At 40.5% G+C, this 20,614-nt stretch overlaps 1 protein-coding gene across 3 annotated transcripts in view; it reads right to left on the bottom strand.

Annotated features, from left to right (window-relative positions):
* Positions 1–20,614, bottom strand: part of spire1b (spire-type actin nucleation factor 1b) — a 34,843-nt gene that overhangs the window by 5,307 nt on the left and 8,922 nt on the right. For 2 of the 3 annotated variants that reach the window (XM_046400352.1, XM_046400353.1), the window contains 9 exons: positions 16,066–16,302; positions 13,260–13,385; positions 7,433–7,507; positions 6,899–7,063; positions 6,269–6,355; positions 5,610–5,739; positions 1,219–1,382; positions 1,029–1,122; positions 697–839 (listed from right to left, as the gene is read on the bottom strand). In XM_046400352.1, coding sequence (XP_046256308.1) covers positions 697–839; positions 1,029–1,122; positions 1,219–1,382; positions 5,610–5,739; positions 6,269–6,355; positions 6,899–7,063; positions 7,433–7,507; positions 13,260–13,385; positions 16,066–16,302 — 1,221 coding nt within the window. Of the gene's footprint in view, positions 1–696; positions 840–1,028; positions 1,123–1,218; positions 1,383–4,925; positions 4,968–5,609; positions 5,740–6,268; positions 6,356–6,898; positions 7,064–7,432; positions 7,508–13,259; positions 13,386–16,065; positions 16,303–20,614 lie in introns of all 3 variants that reach the window. The other variant, XM_046400354.1, reaches the window with a different exon arrangement.

Genomic DNA, 20,614 nt, shown 5'->3' with positions numbered 1-20,614 from the left:
GCAAGGAGCATTAGGCGAGGGTGGGCAGCTACAGTTATTATGCCAGGACAGACTGAGGGAGACTGGCAAACCTTGGCTGACTCTTTTCCTCTGATGTAAATGCCCCTGCACAGACCAAAAACTGCCTTCATCAAGCCCAACACAAATGCCTCGATAGGGTGGGAGCTCCACAAAGGGTGGAGGAGGAGGAGGGGGATCCAGGGACGATATGAAGCTATCACCCCATCCTGCAGTTTGATGAAGTCACACCAGGAGACAATGTGAGCATACAATGTGGATTTAGTGATAGAAAAGGAGAGGGAAGAAATCCAGGAAGACACACGTCACACAAATAAAAGGATAACTGAGATGACAGTGAGTGTTTTATTTCATCCCTTCTCATTCGCTTCTCCCTGAGTATCCTAATGCTCGTCTTCCCTCCCCGACTGTCCACTTGTCCATCTTTTTTTGCCTTCCTTATTAAGTTACTGGCCACTGGACAGGATGTGTGGGGCTGAGTTAAGGATTGGTCAGACTACGCAGTCCTCAGACAGCCCACAGTAACAGGCTCTGATATTGTCACATTATTTGTTATCAAAAGTTACTGCAAAACAGTTTGAAAAACTAAAACCAAAAGAATTACTTATCCTGCCCCCTTTCATTGAGTGCATTTTATCTAATGAGGATGGACAGTATGTGAAAAGATGTCTGACTCACCAGAGACTTGGAGCTCTGTTTGGAGGGTGGCTGAAACTGTCGGACATTGGTCGGGGTTTCCTTCTCGATGGAGTGTCTCCTCTGGGGTGTCTGACGTCTCTCTGGCTGTGGTGTAGAGGAAATGGGCAGGAACATGTGTGGAGCTGGGGTTCATAGAGGAAAGAGGGGTAAACAAGAGAAAACGAGACAGTTTAACTGGAAAGATTTCAGTAACAGGTTAAATCAAGCCTCAAAAATGTCTGACCAGAAAAATCTCAGGAAAACACATTGTATGGTTTAGTAAAGGTTGCAACTGATCTGTGACAGGGATGTAAAAATAATTCCTAACTCACTTTTCTTCCCAAGTGCAGACTCCGGGGATGTATCATCCATGAAAGATGTAGCCACACTGGAGCTGCTGGCTGATCTGTGCCCAACAATCTCATCCTGAATGAAGGGTATATGCAAGGACTTTAATAATAATTTGCTCTGTGCATGGCAGGTTTCTAAAGATCCACCCCAAACACACAAGCTCATACTGACATCAGAGTCTGAGCTGTCCAGCTCTGCGAGGCTGGGAGCCTTCAGGAGCCTCTTCCTCTGAGGAGCAGACTGAGAACCAGCGGGTTCTACCCTGGGAGACGCTGATCCATTGGCCAGAGACAGAGAGCTGGATGTCCTCCTGCCCATGTACGGACTAAACTCATCTGCACAGAGCCACACACAAGAGAGTATCATTCAGAGAACCAGAGGAGAAACCCTTGAGATGAATCTCAAAACACTTCCTCATATGATTCCTTACATCCTGTGTTACTCGTGTGTATCTATTTTGACTAGTTTGATTGTTTTGTTCTTTTGTTTGTTTTGTTTTTTTCTTTAAATCAGTGAGTCTTAAGGGAAGTTAAGATGAATTGATGTAATGAATCTATACAGAGGACTGAAGATTGAGATCCATCCCAAGATAAATGGTGATCAGGAAGGGTGATTTCAGTTGGTCTGAGGGGAGGCAAAGGAGCAGGCTGGTGTTACGCACAGAGCATGGATGCCTCTTTCATGAAATATTTAACCTCTTAGCTCTTAAAATGGGATTCTCTGTCCTGCATGGCACATTTTTTGGGGGAGCTGAATCCTTGAAATAGAGGCCGAGGTCATTCCACACTAAGAGAGGACTTATGCCCCAAAATAGAAAAACAATCCATGATAACCAACCACATACTAAGCTGCCCTGAATCTAGCCGTGGTTACCAGAAAACGGTTGACAAAAGGTTTTACAAGAAGGCAGGGAAAGGGAGACAGAGGAATGCTGCTAAACACAGATAAAGAGCTGCAGCTGATGGGATCTAAAGCCTCTCCCTTTCAGCCTTTGTGGTAAAAGTATGAGCTCTGGCATCTTCTTCTGCACTACAACTAATTGTCTGTCCACAACACAGATTACTGAGAGACTACAAAACAAGCCATTAGACTTTTGTAAATACAAACAAACCAGCCACAATTGTACCTGTGTCTTTGCTAGGCTTCAGTATTCAAATATTCAAAGAGAGGAGATATTAGTTAACAGCCAGGGAGGCAGACAGACAAGGCCATTAGGTTAAGGGCACACAAGGCCATCCAAGCCACAGTGGCTCATACTTTACCTAGTCCAGTACGGAACAAATCCTGTGGCATACTGCGAGTTTTGCCAAAACCTAAAAGAGGACACCTCCTTCATTAGGACAGCTATAAGAATATCCCACCATTTGGTGAGTCAATGGATTATTGTTAAAGTGCCACCACCCCTCCCTCATTTTTTCTATGTGTTCATAATGCTTTTTAACTGATGCCAAGGCGTCAGTCAAAGGTGGCTGCATATAAATACCTTTAAAGCTGAGATGTAGATGCGTGTCCTGTGTGTCAACACATCCTATCATTTTGCTCTATGAAGCTACTGTTGAGCGTGCAACACAAGATAACACCACTTCTTTTATTTAAAAAACACTGACAACAAAACCTATAGGATGTTTAGTATTGAGGTTTTACCTGAAACTTTTTCTTGTTTTTGGAAGTGCAATTCAAAATTTGAGGAAATTATAGTATTTGCATTCTTGTGAAAAATTAGATAAGCACCACTTCCTTGTCTGTGCATTGCATGAAGCTAGAGCCAGAGGGTGATTAGCTTAGCTTGACTGGAAGCAGAAGGAAGCAGTTAGCCTGGCTCTGTCCAGTGTTAAAAAAATCAGATCCCAGGCTGACGCTCATTAATAAACTTGTATCATTTTGTTTAATCAGTACAGAAAAAGAAACACAGAAATAACACATTGTAGTGTTGTAACTATTTTTCTGAAAACAGCTAACTTCTCTTGCAGCTGCAGAAGGTCACTGCACCTGGCCAAGAAATAGTTATGCAACTTCCTGCAAAACCATGACTTAATCTTTTAGTTTGTTTGTGTAAGTTTGAATGGAGCCATGCTCGTTGTTTTGCCCTACTTCTAGTCTTTATGCTAAGCTAAGCTAACCATGTGGCTCTACCTTAATATTTACTGCACAGTAAATATGAAAGTGACATCAGTCTTCTTGTCTAACTCTCACCAGTGAACCAAATAAGCATGTTTTCTAAAATGTGGAGCGATATCAGAAATTGTGCAGCTCCACTGTGCTGGTTAGAATAATAAATAAAAAACACCAAACAAAATAAAATTGCATAATTTATCAGTAAGAGTGTAATGGTGTTTAATACTGTGAAATGGATTTCCCCTTGAAGCAGTATTTTCTTTTTCCTGATTAAAACCCTGTTCATTAAAGTGTCAGGTGATTTACTGCTATACTCCCCCTGAAATATAGTGAAGTTAGAATCAAACTTCAAATGAGAATGATCCATTATAGAGGGCAGTACTTACACACACACACAGAGATTATCAGACATCATGAATGAGAAAGCGTGAGGTGATAAAGCCTGTGGTGTGATGAGAGACACTCGCTTCAGTAGGAGGGAAGTGGAACACAGCATTATTCTCATTCGCCTGACTCAGCAGTATTTCCTTGTCCCTCAATCAAAACCATTTCATCAAGTCGGGCATATGCATTTAAGGCTAAACACATGCCACTACTGAGAGAACATCCATCCACATTCTGATTAAATTCTGCAAAGTCACTAAGGTAAATAAAAGTCTCTTTTGTATGAGTCAATCATTCATGAAGGCACAAGGTGGCAGGAACTCTTTTCACTCCTTGATGAGATGGCTGGCTGCATGTACATCTACTTCAGACTGACATTGCAATAGTATATTTAACAAATGATGCACTTAGCAAAGGTGAGACTTTTCCTAAGTGTTTAGAGATCAGCAGCACTTTTCAGTGCTGACATAATTCTGCCCATTTGCTTTACATGAGTTGCAGATAAGACAGATTGTACGAGCTGTACAGGGAGGGAGGTGCTGATACAACTCATTTAGTAGGATTATAACATCAGATTATGTCCTCCAAAAAAAGTAATTTGAAGTGAAGTGAGACACAATGTCACACCAACTTTTCCCTCATAATTCTACAATTAATTCTTATTCTTCATATAAGCTGTACTCAGCAGTAATACAACCTTAAAGAAGAAGAAACAATGACATTTTACATCAAATGGATGGATAAGGTTAAATTATTTAAATCGCTTGGCCTATATTTCAGCATCTAAACACTGGCATACACTGCACCAGGAGCAGCAAAGCCCTTTAAATATCCCAGAGCCAGTGTGAGGCAAAGTGTTCTGTTCCATTCAGCCAGAGGCTAATAGGAAGTTGGGATTCACACTGTAAAAGAAAGAAGTAGAGGAGGAAGATTCGAATGGAAGGAAAAAAAGTGACATGTGTAGGAGTATATGTAAGTGTGATATGATTCCTGCATAAATACAGTTCAATTTCTGTCATCTTACAAAAAAAAGGAAAATAATTGTTATTAATAAAACAAATGATAAATGCAATGAACCGATCGTACCCTGTTGTACTGTGATTAAAAATCCTGTGTGTCACTCATCACTCATCAGTTTGCTCTCATCGGTGTCCTCTTACTGACCAGTGTCTCACATCATCATGTGTTCACCACCACAGACCACAGCCAACCATCATCAGCCACTGAAGCATGACATGAAATGTGTGCGCAGAGTGCTGATGTTTGATGTGTGTGTTTGATATGTGCAGGCTGGGACAGCAGATGAACAGCCACAACAAGGAGGGCACATAAACATAGAGATTAAAAAAAAAAAAAAGTCAGGTAAGGATCGACTTTACCTGACGCATCAAAACTGAAAGACATGCTAAGTGGCCGAATTACTGCAACGAGAAACAGTCATGGCATGGGACAGTTATTGCTTGAGATTAGGAGTTAAATTAAAGCAAGACTGACTGTATTACAATGAAGATTGCAATCTGCTTGTATCTGACAAGAAACGCAGGGGTATAACATGCTTATTGTCTAGTTTTAGATCGCTGAAGTATAACCACTTTCCTAATGGGATTTCAAATAATCCACAGCCAGTGGTGAGAGATTACTGACACTGAGAAACAGTAGTGGTTTGAGAGTTGTTAGTGTTAATGGAATTGCAGGCACTTAGCATTATAATTCATTTACAACTTCTGCTATACTGTAATGTAGTACAACAAAACAACAATATGCATTAGTTGCAGTGCAAATGTGAAAAGTTAAGCAGCATTGGCTATAACAGCAAAGAGCAGAGGCGCAAATAATAGTGTAGTAAAGTGTAAAAGGAACTAACACATCAAAATAATGAAGCTACCAGACATTTCTAAACTTAATTTAGTTGATGTGCACATGATGTCCAGCAGGTGTAAGCATCAGCTCCATACTCCAGCTTAAAAAACTGAAGTATGTTTTTCATGTGCACAAGATTATGCATGTGTGTGTGCAGGAAAAGCATACAGATAACAAGAGCGGGGGCAGAGAAGTTTCCTTACCCAGCCTTCCCCTGCGGACTTCCCCAGGCGACACTGGTCGAAGTTTCCTCTCTGCTTTGATTTCCTCCAGGATGCGCTCATGCAGTGTCGGAGGAGGCTGAGTCTGTGGCTTCAGCTTCCGGGCTGACACCTAACACAGGTTGATGATGGGTTAAATACAGACAGAGAGTAAAGTATCATGGAGCACAATAACTGACATAAATAATCAGAGTTATCATCCGTTCATTGCCTCCTCATATCCCCTGCAACTTATGGTGCACCTCATTACATAGAACTGAGTGCTCTGCCAAAACAGTGCTTGCTCGACAGGCAATAAGATTCATATCAACAGGGAACTGATGAACACAGCATTTCACTGAATTCACAGCACAGTGAAACTAGAATTAGGAAGGTGCATCTGTTGCTGGACAATTTTGCCTCTTTGAGCTTCTAAAATGTGCTCAAAGGAAAGAATGGGACAATTCATCCTTTGGTTGAACAACTTACACCTAGTTAAACCGAGTTGTTTACAGTGTCACTAACCTAAGTAGCTACCTCAGTATTTACTGATAGTCTCATTTGAACAAAGTTCCCTGGTGTGTTCTAACAAAAGTAGGTTTTCACAGATTGCACACACAACAGTTGTGACATTTAAGTCCATGGTCTCGAGGCATACTTACAGGATTGAGAGGTGGTCTGGACCTAATGAACTCCAGAATGACTTCATGAGCACTCTTCTTTAACCTGGGTGGGATGTCTCCATTTACCTGAAACAACAGGACCAGTGAGTGCTTTTCATGAACTGGAGTGCATGACATCAAAATTTTAATGAGCTCATATCAAAATTACACACTGGGGTACAAAAAAGAGCAGGAAGTTGAACTGTCTACCATAAATTTTCTGTCAAACAATTATCTAATAAACCATTTCATTGTTTTCCTAATACTCTCTGTAATGCTTACGTTATATATGTTATATGAACATTTAGAATTAATCCAAAACAGCCTCTGTGCTGGCATTATTTTCTATGATGTTTTGTTAAACGTGACTGGTGACTTGAGGTGGAAAATGGCAACCTCAAAAGTGCCAAAGTAAAATGCCTGTATATCCTTCATAGCACCAAATGAATGAAAGTCAAGTAGTGGTATCCAAACGAGCATCTTCCCAGTCGACAATTATTATGCAACAGTGTTACAAGCTTTTCCGAGCTCTTTCCCACGGGATTAGAACAATGGTACATCAGATGTACAGCAAGCAGGGGGCAAACATGTGGCATTAGTGTGCACATGTGGTCCAGATTTTACACTGACCATGACTTTGCGCAGTTTGTAGCGTTTGGACCTGATGTCGTCCATGAGCATCTCATAGGGGGTGAGCTGGTACTCGATAGGCAGAGGGTTGTACTGACGCTCCTGCACCTTCTTCAGCTTGACTCCTTCACGCAGGTCCCTCATCACCTGAACCCAGAATCGAGCCTGACGGGGGAAACAAAGGGCAGCATGGGAAAGGGGAAGTAGAAAATACCATGACCGTCTGAATATGAATTTATTTGGACAAGAGCAATCATCTGTGGTTTGACCTCTCTTTGTGCACAGAATAAAAGGAGTGGTTTCATCCATTTCAACATGGTTCCTGAGAAGTTCTTTAATCACTGCTTATTTAGAGTGTAACACGCATTCGTAAAGATTTCTTAATGTGAACATGCAGTTATGGAAAATCTTTGATATGAAGCCAGAATGGAGTGTGATTTTTTTCCCTCCCTGTACTTCAGGTGACTTTGACTTTCATCAGGAGAAATGATCAGCTGAGGTTACAGGTGAGGGGTCAGGAGTCTGGTTGCCTACCCAGTCAGCATTCTGTAGCTCATTCAGGTCTCGGCCAGGCTCTTCTGATGACTCTTCCTCCATCTTACGGAGGTTCTGGCGGAAAGAAGGAGAGACAGTTTGAATATAAGAGGAGACACCAGAAAAGAAAGTATCTGGAAATAAAGAGGCTTAAAAGAGAAAGACGAAGACCCAGTACACTACATGTAGGCCACCAAAGGCATAACTGTTCCTCCAGTTTAGCCTGTCCCAATATTACCTTGGTGTAAGAGGAAAAGGGGGGGTGGGTCCATTGGCAGAACTGTCTAGATCAAAATGATCATTAAACTTTGAAGTCACATCTGTAATTCACACAGGGTGAGCTGACATAAGATATTCAATCTGCACCTGGATTTTTAACTCACAACCTTTACCATTGATGGCACATCAGGATCATAAAGAGATACCCAGAGAAGTGTGTTGGGCAGGCTGGAGTTATGAGGTGGCTTCACAAAGACATGAAGGTCCATCAGCAGGACAATCAATGATACAGACCATAATCATTTTACACTTGTGAAATTAAACATTCTTTTTCAAATTGTGTGTCTCTAATCCAGTGTTTGTCAGTGCTGGACATGTTTTAGATGTTTTCCTACTTCAACACATCTGATTTATATGAAAGGGTTGTTATCAGGCTTCTGCAGAGCTTGATGAGGAGCTCATCATTTGAATCAGGTGTATAAGAACAGGGAAACGTCTTAGGGGAGTCGATTTGTAGCACAATGTCCGAGTAGGTAAAAGGTGTTAATTCCACATCATGTAGGGTTCAAATTAACAACTTCTGACACCAATGACAAGTCATGATTTTACTGAGTCACATACCCAGTGGGAAAATACATACGATTTTACACTCTGATATTATACTGTGACTATGACCATCTTTACATGCAGCCAGGGTTGCATGTAAAGGGAGATTTGAAACTAGTGTCAAAAATCCAGTTATGAAGATAAAATTCTGAGAACTTGTGTACTTCATCTCAACAACATATAGATGTCTACTTGAGAAACGGATGTTTAAAGATGCTCTGTTTTCCACTGGCTGCATTAGTATTACATATAATTCAAAATAGTCAAAGATTCATTTTTTTCCATCATGAAGATTTGAAGGGCGGCACGGTGGTGCAGTGGTTAGCACTGTCGCCTCATAGCAAGAGGATTCCAGGTTCGAATCCCGGTCTGGGCCCTTCTATGTGGAGTTTGCATGTTCTCCCTGTGCCTGCGTGGGTTTTCTCCAGGTACTCCGGCTTCCTCCCACAATACCAAAAACATGCACATTAGGTTAACTGGCTACTCTAAATTGCCCCTAGGTGTGAGTGTGAGAGTGTGTGGTTGTTTGTCTTTGTGTGTTGGCCCTGCGATTGAGTGGCGACCAGTCCAGGGTGTACCCCGCCTCTCACCCGTAGTCAGCTGGGATAGGCTCCAGCTCCCCCGCGGTATAGAAAATGGATGGATGGATGAAGATTTGAAATTGACTGAGAATTTGCAGAATCTGTTTACAGTGCTGTTCACAGTCAAACAGTCTGATTTATTTTCTTGCATGGGAGGGCTAATTAACTGGTAATAATAATACTTCTACTGCTACTACTTTTACTAATTACTAATATTACTGCTTAACAGCTTTTGTTTCAGAGGCCTGGTATTGTGCACACTGGCCAACTGTCACACTATCATGACTTACTGGAACACCTGAATGATGTTATTTGTTAAATGTGGGCTTGCCCTCCCACAGCAAGTCAAAGTTTTAACACACCAAGTTAGTGATCAACATAAACATTACCCACCAAACATTAGCATGTTAACATTGAAAGAATGTCAGTATAACAATTGCAGTATTCCAACCAATACCATTTTTACATTTACTTTACCAAGAATCAAACTTGCTTTGTTGTTACAGTAAGCACTACAGCTCCTCAGACGGCATAGAGTGTTCTTGAGAAACAATATCTTCAAAAAAGAAAACCTTGTCACAAATTCACTTAAAGTGTAAGTGAAAAGGAACAAGATGAACCAGAGACAATCCCTTATTATCAGATAGTCAACAATAACCACAGCTCCTCCATCCCGACCCCTGTGTGAACCTGCAAACCTGCACAACAAAAGGCCATTACTGTGTTGTTAAACACTGATAGCCTGACTGACAGCCTGTCTGTGGGAAGCAAGGAACTAACCTGCATTCCTCTGCCGGCCAGTTCAACAGTGTGTGTGTGTGTGAGTGGGTGGGTGTGTATGGCAGAAAGAAAACAAACAAAAAGTGTGTGAGCATTTTTAAAACTGTAGGCAGACAGAACACATGTTACTTCAGGCTAACATTAGTGGTGAGACTTTAGTCGTCATGTCACAGCTAAGAAGAGTTTGACAAAACAATAACGGGAGTCTGCCAGTTTATCAGCTTATGCTGAGAATTAAGACCTCAAGCTAACTGGGGAAAATCACATTAGCCATCATCCTGCCAGCAGCTGCCTCGACTGGACTGATAGGCTTAATGTAACATTTAAATAATATTACACACAACAGGATACAGCATCACAACACTGCATGCATACAGCATACAGCACTTCAGCATCCCAAGGTAATGCTCAAGTGCTTAATGGCATATAACAGCCCATCTAATTAACACTGGTAATCTGGCCAGTGAAGAGCATAAAGAGAGATGGGTTCAGTTGCTTTTCAATACCATTATCTCATTGGTATGAGCGGCGTGTCATGAAATCACATCAAAGCCACATATTTCCATTTCAAAAGGTCTAATTAAGCAGTGTTCTTTGCACTTGATGGGGGCATTATTTTAATTAAAACACGTACGGTGGACCCTGTGTGCACAAAATGGCAATTACCAACTGCATCTACAACCTCATTTTATCTCATCAGTAATTCTGCTCTCTTTGTTATCTGTTTTAGCTCCCAACAACCGACAAGAAGCACTTATCCATGAGCAAACAGGAGCCAAGAGTTGTTTCTGCAAATCATCACTGATTCAGCTGCTTTTCTGTGAATCTCCAGCAGCAGCAGGAGGCGTCTTTGTGGAGAGACAAAGCGACTCTTTGGCAGCCATGGCTGGTAGTGGTGGACAGATAAAGACAGATGCCTCTGTGGGTAGGCACAGCTCTGCCATGCAGAGTGGCAAGTGGGGGTGACAGGGCTGATAGGAGCACACTGGGTGACTTAAACACACACACACACACACACACACACATATAGACACACGAGCAGAATAAACTCAGATAAACATGGGCACTGACTCATATACTCACATTAACAGAGTCACACACACACACAGCCTTCTCATACTCATCATACAGGCATAAAATGCAATCACACCATCACATGCAGACACACATACACATACATAGTGGACTGACTGACCCTGCAGTTCACCATGAGGCTTCACAGCAGTTCAGTCTTTCACATGGGTTGATGATGACAGAAAAGTAAGTTCACATGTACAAGTAACTTTTAATATTCAGATACTAAAGGAAACATTAGGATTTCATCATTGTGTTTGCTACACTTCAAACACATTATCAATAATTTCAAACCAAATCATTTAAACAGGGTTAGTGTATTGGACATTGACATACAGGTGTACACTGGTGCAATTTATTTAACAGGAATTTGGACACATTTGCATTTCAAATTTGTGTCTTAAATGTTTTTCATGAATTAATATGTAAATAAATCATACACGTGTTACAAGAAGTGCTATAAACAAGATTAACAGTAAGAGTTTGCAAAAACAGTACTTATTTAATTTCCAGGCTGCAGACCCCAGATTCCCTTGTTATTAGGCTTCTTTCTCAGCCTTCAATAGGTCCTCTCTCCTAACAGAGAGTTATGTAACCAACCAAATCCCCTCTATTCATTCAGATGCATTACACACACTGAAAGGGCAGCAGCAGCAGTGCATAGCAGGAAGGAACCCTGAGGTGGAACACACACACACACACACACACACACACACACACACACACACACACACACATCACTCCTCGTGGGAAATATTCCAACCAACAGCTGAGCTCCAAAATGTTCCTGAGGAGAAACAAAGCCCAAAATGGCCGCTGCACTTAATCTTAATGAATGGGCTGAAGAATAAAAAAGATAGCCAGCATCAAAATGTGGCGTTGTGAGTAGAGGAACAGTCTCTGAGTTAACTTGAACTGAAAATGAGCCAACAATGCATCCGTAACAGAATTTTTATGTCATGACCTCCTGTTCATTTTTCCCAAGCTACTTTTCAATCCTTTTCATCAAGTAGAAAGCAATGATAACAATGCTTTCTAACTTTGCAGACTAATCACACATCAGAGGGGAAAATAATTGAAAATTACCTGCCAGCCCCTTTCCTGAATACAAACACATGGCCCTTAACAGACAGCATACCAATAATACACTAAAGTAACATTAATCCTTTGCAGCATGTGGACAGTTTGGAAACAAATGACATCACAGACCCACTTCTCCCTGTAACAGGACCCTCATACATGATCATGTGGATTATGCCTCCCTGGATATCAGCTCTGAGAAGCTGAACTCAAAGTTTTTGGCAAAGTGAGAGTCAGCATGAATGCAGATGCTGTCATCTACTGTATGTCTGACATGCACAACAAATGTCACTCTTTTTTTACAGTGGCCCACTTCCACCTGTCAACCAGCAGGGTGTGAGAACACGGCCTGCCATCCACATGCTGCATCCCATTGTTTGGACATACAACACTGGTGACATACACTTGGCCAGTTTGTGTCAAAGCTGCTCATAACAAAACAGCACATATAAATAGTATTTTTTATTCCATCATATTTTGTGCCAGGTTGGAAAATACTAAAGCAAATGAACTGTGAACAAAGCACTGTGAAACTATTACTGAAATCCATACGTACTTACTTAACTTTTTAACTTAACTTTTAATTTGCTTTGGACTTTGGATAGATGCATCAGTTATGGCTGATTAAATAATTTATTCAATTTTTAAACTCTCAAGGGATATTTGTAAACCAACGATTACTTTTTTTAAACCTTATTTTACTCCTTTTTTCTCCGTGTGATGTTTTATGCACAAACCTGTTTTTTGGCATAAAGAGGCTAAAACATGTATGAGGTTTTTGGGTGTTATGTCATAGCTTGAGTAAAAGAGGCTGAGCACTGATGTGTCCATTCACTTCTTTATCCATAGTTATTACCATGCCTTTCTGTATCAGCTGACTGCCTCTGCACGGTCACACCAGAAACACGGTTTTCAGTCTTCATGTGTCTGGGTCTCCACTATGTCCATGCCTATTACATGCTTCCTGTCTGAAGGGAAGGCTTATTAACAGGCAGGATGACTCATCAGACATCTGAACCTTTCATACACAAAAAAGATGAAATCATACAACTATTACTTACTGCCTTTTTTGTCTAAATCCTCATGTACCTAGTATTTTCACTGAGGTTAACATAAGCTGTGTGTGTGTGTGTGTGTTTCATAATTGGGTATGGAGTGTGCGTCTGATATGCAGACCAGTTCCACAGTACAAAGGTGACCCCTCCCAACAGTTACTGTGGTATCCACAGAAAGTGACAGTTATGTTATTTAAGGGCTGGGTGGGGGGATGGGTTAGGACAGTGCTAAAGTGACGCCTCACTATACCTTTTATGTAAAGGTCAGCAATCCTCCTGTAACCTTTCATTAGAGAGGAGTACAGTTTAAAGTAAGACAAAAACACATCTGATGGCTTAAACTGCAATGAGTGTGTCTGGAGAAAAAGAAAAAGAAGAAGAAGAAGAGCTGTATGAGCCCACAACCACGATGATAAGAAGATAAGAACCCACCTCTTTGGCACTCTTGATCTTCTCCAGGAAAGTGTGTAGCTCCCTGGTTTCGGTGTACAGAGCCCGACACACTGCCTGGTAGTGACTGGAGGCGTCCGATAGACTGGGTAGATGAGTTGTGCACAGCTACAAGGAGACAGTGAAGCAGAGAGATTTTAAGTTCACATTTCACACAGCTACATTCATTGTACACACGGTACAAAAGGGATTGAGGGAATTTTTGTCTTCAGCAATGGCTCTTATTGTCATGGTTTGAAGTTTATGTTTAGTTTGTCTTCTGTTTTATTTAGTAATTCTTCTCCCCTTGTGTCTTTTCATTTCCTGTCTTTGTCTGTTTTTCCTCCCTTTTTGATTGTTGCCCTGCCTCGATTGTGTTCACCTGTGTCTAGTTACCAATGTCTTTAAATACGTGTGTTCTCATTGTGTCCTGAGTTTCCCTGTGTACCTTTGCTGATATTCCTTTAATCAACTTATTTTGCTGACAAATCAGCAGAATTCTTGTGGGAAAAAACATTTAAAAAGCTTGAATTTGAACTTTTTCAACACCACCTGACAGTTTTGAGTTTTTAGAAACAAACCTACAAGTCTCCTCTGCATCTCCACAATATGAGAAGGGTCATTTCAAAGAATGAAACGCTGCTAAAGGATGTCAAGAACATTGCATAAAAACTAAATACCCCCAAAACATTTGCAGACATTTGTAACATTTGTTTGACATTTGTCTGCTGAAAACAATTCATGAGACAACTATGGAAGAGGTGAGCCATGCACATGTACACACACACACACCCAGAAGACAACAATAATGACAGAGTCTGTCCTTGTCTCTCTCAGAGGGACAGAGGGTACGCTGCCTCACTGCTTGGCATCCTCTTGGCGTCCATTGGTCCAGGCTACATTCCAGTTCAAGACAATTTCACTCAACACAGAAAACACCAGACAACTGTCTCTCAGTAAGCTTAATCCTGCCCACATCACACGTGTGGGGATGACAGAAAGTGATGTATCCACAGTTAATGAACATTAGTGTTGTCATTTTTCCATGTTTCATTAACTGCATAAATGTGGCGCTAAGCTAAATAGAGTTTACAGTATTTTCTATGTCAGAATACAGTAGGACAAAAGGTAAACTGAGGGAGCACAGGGAATGCATGGTCTGAGGGTGAAAAATACTGAGATGACAATTGGAACTGACAGCAAGCCAGCCATCGGGCCGGCCAAACTGCCACAGTGCTCACATACATCTCCTTGGAGGGCAAGTGTGTTTGTGTGTGTGACTGGATATGTGGCCATTATGTAAGCAGTGTGAGGCCATGTGAGGTCTGACACAGTGACTCTGTGCTCCACTGGACAATAGCAATACATGACCCCCAGCAAGGATGAGGCTGGCAGCCAGACTGCACGCTGGTTGTAATCTCTGTGTTCAGAGCCATGTTTAACATTTTCATTTTCTCACACACATCTTTTCCTGAACAGTTACCCTCGCTGATATAGTCTGTTCCTGGAAATTCATCAGTGGATTATGCTGAATCAAGACCTGAATTTCCATTTTAAGCTTCTTTATACTTTTTACTCCAACACTAGATTTATTCAGCGGCTTCACTGCCCTTGTCAATTAGTCTAATCAACATTTTTGTACAAAACTTAAGATAATAATATATTACTCACAGCTATAAAAACATAAACAACTTTATTAAACAATATTAGTACATAGCAGTGATGGATTGTAAGAAAGTACATTCGCCCAAGTACATTTGAGGTACTTTCCTGCAGTGTTTCCATTTTCTGCAGTTTTACCCTACAATTCTGCTACAGTTTAGAGGCAAATACTGCACCTTTTACTTTTTTATTTAATACTTTAGTTACCAGTTACTTTGCAGACTGCATGCTGCATCAAAGCCAAAGTAGAACATTCAATAAACCAAATCCACAGTCTATTGAATGAGGACTGAAACATTTTCTAATGTTTCACTTATCTCTAGTATCAAATCAACAATCTATGATCAGTAATTAAAACATTTTGACATTAACTTTTAGACCTTTAAAGCTGCATTAATAGGTTTTGTGGCAAGATAGGGCCCCCATCACAACACAACAAGCTAAAAAAATCACACATTTTTGATACACATCATAGTCGTATAACTTTCATTATGACATGGCTAACAAAATACTGCATATTACCATATCCAGCAGACATGGAACAACCTTAGTATTCATTTGAATTCTTTTTTCTTGCAGCTCATAAATTTAAGTCCAGTACTCACTCTCATTTTAGTTCTGTTTTTGTTTCCACCAGTTCCTAAAGGCAATACATCTATCTGCTATTTGGTGCTAGGTAGGTACCTCATAGCTCATTTGAGGATTTTCATTGAAAAAGGCTATCTGCTGCAGCTGCCTGCCCCATGAGAGACTGAACCAAAACAGCGAAGACTATAAGCCAAAACAATGAGCTGAAAGATGCTAAAATACTCCACAGACCTGAGAGAAACAGATAATTCTCTGAGTTGTCATCACTATGCCGCAGGCCTTACATCGCACATAACCATCTTATCCATTTATAATACAGTATAAAATATCATATATATATCATATCATAAATATCATATATACATACTACAATGAGTATGGCTGTAAATTTGCAAAAAGTCCATGAGAAAACAGGATGTGATGTGTTTCACATCTCCAGCATTTGCAACAATGGCTTGTTTCCAATCATTCAAAATGACTGACTAAGCTCAACTTAAAAACAACACCAAAGGTGAACAAACGGAGAAAAACAGCCACAGTCACTGAGCTATGTATCTACCTTGAGGATGTCTCTGTAGCCATGAACACTGGAAATGTTGTCAGGGTCATCCTCTGCCTCGTCCTCCTCCTCTGTGGCCTCGTAGCCTTCGTCGGGGCAGGTGTCCCTCTCAGCCTCAGCCATGTTGGTCATGAGGTCAATGAGCTCCTCCAGAGGAGGGCTGAGCTCCCTCTCCTCATTCTCCTTTAGTCCATAATCCAGAGCCTTGTAGATCATGATGCCCAGAGACTCAATCACCTGAGAGAGACAAGCGGAAAGTATGTTCACATGACCTGCATTCATTCTTGCATATACTGTGTCACTTTTGCACATTTACACTCATCTCTGTAGGTGTCACCTCCATCAGTACTGTCTGAGTTGATAATCACTTGCATGCTTGCAAGTCCTTTTATCTGTGAACATTGTTTCTTCCATCTGTAGATCTAACAGTGTTAGCAATCCTCATAGGTTACACATTGTAAATAAAATTCACTGGTGTCTGACGATGATGATGATGATGACAAACAAATGTTAAACAGACAATGCAATAATTTGTGAAGAATGCATCATTTGTCTTGTACATTAGTCCTTTCTTCCTCTGTCACATAATAAAAACAAATAAGGATTTCTGTCTTTGTTATGTAATATGATTTTGCGTTGAGTGCCAAGCCTGAGCTGAGCAGCTGTGATATGGTGATCTGATGACTCGAGCATTGACAAAAGAGCCCCCCTCTGCCATCCATACACTCATACAAACTCAGTCGCTCACTGGCCCTCGACAGGCTGACGGTGCGAGTACATTACTGGTTGTAGAGCTTATGCTTAACTGATGGAACATAAAGGAAAACACCATCACATCATACATGTACTCATGTGGATACAGTCAGTATGATGGAATTAAAGGTATGTAAGAGGTCATCTGCCATTTGTTCACTGTCTGAGATTCAGCCTAGATTTTCAGGGTGGCAGGATATTAATGATACTCCACCAGAAATCACAGCATTAACCTGTTCTTAAGCTGCCACCTATTTGTTTTCATTTTTGCCTATTTTGAAAGGTAACATCTTCAAGTTTCTGTTTGGCATATTAATATAACACAAGCTAATCTACATCAGCTCAAAAATGGCTAAAGGTGTTTTTTCATTCTCATCAAAAATAAGTCTTATTTGAATAAGATGAAATAGAACATGCTTTATGCCTGAGCTATGCAAAGGACTCCATAAACCTTCTACAGCTACACCTGTTCAAAATTTCAGACCTCTAAGCCTAAATTCTCACACCTGTCCACTTGAAATATAAAAAGTTTGTAAGTCGTCCTTCAAATAAAGCAGTTTTGAATTTATTTCAGTGACAAAATTTAACGATAGAAATGCATCAAAAAGCTAAAACATCTCATCGTCATTCCTCAGGCATGTGAATTTCTAGGCATTGTGTGCTCCAAACAGCCCACAGCCACAATATGGTTTAATATATAACATAACATTAGAATTTAGATGCAAAGGCTGCATTTGTCACAAGAAACTCACTTTGCTAGGCAGCCATTATAACATCATAACATACATAACAACATAGATGAGTGTTTGATGGTATCTCACGTTAGCCTCTCACAAATCTTAGTCTGACATCTAAGACTTTTCCACCTGCTCTTGGACACAAACCATGCACCAATCCAATCCTTACTGTTACCGTGACATTACCGTGATCTATCCCGTTGCCACACAACATGGCATGTTTCAATACTGCAATGCTCACATGCTACAAACATTACTGTAAGGAAACAATGCATTCATGAACATAAAAACAGCAATACCGTTCGTTGAATAAAATGCTATTAAATATGAAAACACATAATATCATTTCTATGAACGATTGGTGCTTTTAGGTCAGGAGATGCTACACATAGTTATAGCACTCCATCTGCCATGGAGAATCATGGTGGATAAAGGCAACAATGCCAAAGCCAAGAAAAAAAGAGCATGAGCAGGAAATCACATAGGGGATTATTCTGCAGTCCTGAGCACTGAGAAAATACTGAGTGGGAGTAAGACAGCATATAAACCACTGAGACAAAAGAAACTGAGAACAGGGAAATGAAGGGACGCAGAAAGAACAGAGAAAGACAAGGATCAGACACAGACAACAGGAAAAAAAAAAGCATGAGATGATGAGAGACACTGAATGGACCAGAGGGGTCAAGGAGGGAGGAGAAAGGTGAGACATCAGAGAAACAGAATCATAAAGACAGTGTGTGTGTGTGTGTGCATGAGTGCATGTGTAGACATGAGGATCAAGGGCAGATCAATGGACATTCATGGAGGAAGGAGGAGTCATATGAGAGATCTGTCCCCCCTAACCCCCATCTGCACGCAAAAGCTGGGTTTCCTCAGGGGGGAATGGCTGAATGCCACCTCTTTGTCTAAGCTCCATCAGGATCAACACTCACTGATATATGACACCACACAGGCGGGAGCACACACACACACACACACAATGCACATGCAAACATACTCCAGGGACCTGCTATAACCTCTGGCTAGAACTGAGAGGTCCTCAGCCACAGCCTGAGGTCCCTCTTTCCAATTTTCCACTCAGTTTATTGTTGTGAATAAATTATAAATAATATATATAAATATAAAAAATAATTTTTTTTATATTTTATCTTGCAGAAGAAGCAGCCACCAACTAAACTTAGAAACATACAGAGATTAAAGTTGAGGAAATAACATTTTTACCCTTCTAGATCACTTCTCTGTGTATCTATTCGAGACTATATACCAAAAAAATACCAAAAATCAATTTTCATATTCTGTTATAATAATCCTCTTGGTTTTTTTATGTAAAAAAATGACACCTGGTTATGTAAGCTTGAACCAACCAATTTCAACCAATTTATTCACTTTGACAAACTATTAGCCCTTTTTTTTTTTTTTTTTTTTTTTTTTTTGGTCATCCTTTAAAATCACTTGACATGGTACACGTGGCCAAATACAACTGTTTCATCTAGGAATCCAGACCATCAAATGAAGTATTATGAATTCAGTCGCAGGTTGAATTTAAAATACTCCAGATTCCTACTTGTTCAGTTTGTTAAATTGGCAAGCCAATTTTTCTTTATATTTTACAGAAACAGAAGTATTATTTCATTATTCTACTTCTACCATGTGTCTGCATGAAGTGCTCCTGTTCTGCAAACACGAGAACAAACATGTACAGTTGCAGACCAAAATGGCATACATATTGATGTTCCATTTTGTTTTAAGATACAAAATAATAAAAAAAAGTATCAGAGAAAGAGATGTCTTTTCCCGTATCATAACCTCACACAGTGCAGAATTCAATTTACGCCCCGGTCATAACAGTGTTAGAGGCAGAATCCTGTTTATGGTGTCATTCAGGCCAGCATGATGTCTGTCATGAGAGCAATTTCAAACACATTATTCATAAACACTCAACTGCAAAATGTGACTGATTGCTGTAAACTTTCCCAGTGACTGTGAGGCATATGAACATGAAGGCAGGTTAAAGCAAACACATCTCTAGTCCACTTAGAAATCTGCCTGACTGGTTCCCAGGCTTCCAGGCGACTGAGCAGAATGATGGGATGGAGGGGGGGTAAAAGATGAAGGAAATGAGAAAAAAGTGGGAAGAGGATGAAGATGTCAACCAAAGACGATTTGCTGGTGATGCAAAGTGCAGCAGTGGCCATCATCACAGGCCAGAACAACATCAAACAGCTTGGCTTAAATTTCAGCATTCCTGTCACAGAGAGAAGGCAAGCTGAACAAAATAAAAAGCATTGTGACGCACAGGGGAGTGTTTTTACACTGTACCCCACAGCCATTTCCTCTCTGTTCTCCTCACAACCTCCCCTGAACTTTTCATTAGCCTCGATGACTGTGGCTTCATTATCAGATATAGAAACTAATCTTTTTGAAATACAAAAAAACCTCTTTAACTCTTGTTTTATTTCATTTCTCATGATATCTATATTGCTTTTGAATATGTTGCAAATTTATTGAGAGCAGAATCCACATGTGAATGACAGGAGGAGAGAAAAATGAGAGCTTGACAACACTGGTAGTTGGCAGTAAACTGGCCCATGGATCTGGTAATGGGATGTCACGGTCGACAGCACATCTTTATTTATCAGACAAAGACACTAGCTGTTAGAAACTGTGACATGTATTAGTTTTAGTTATGTAGCTTTGTGTGATTCCCACAGACCAAACACCAGAGCCAATTTTGCCAGTTGCTAATGAGCTCTACTCATAGATTTAATAGATGTAAAATAGCCATCCACCTATCAGCATTAGCCAACCCTCAGAGGATTAGCAGAATCAGCACAAATTGCTCAGAATAAAAGCACTGTAGACACAATGTGAGGATTTGTGACATTTATATTTACTCATTAGTGGGTTTACAGGAATTGGGTCATGGCAGAGAAACGAAACAGGAACTGAGCTAAGTGCAACTGTACTTTTTTTATTGCAGCAAATGAATTACCTCTCTTCTGACTACCTCCTTCTTAAGCTTTTATAACAAAACATCCTGTATTATTTATTACATACAG

Source organism: Scatophagus argus, chromosome 9 (genome assembly GCF_020382885.2).
Source record: "Scatophagus argus isolate fScaArg1 chromosome 9, fScaArg1.pri, whole genome shotgun sequence".
NCBI lineage: Eukaryota > Metazoa > Chordata > Actinopteri > Scatophagidae > Scatophagus > Scatophagus argus.
This window is presented reverse-complemented; position numbering and strand designations above follow the sequence as displayed.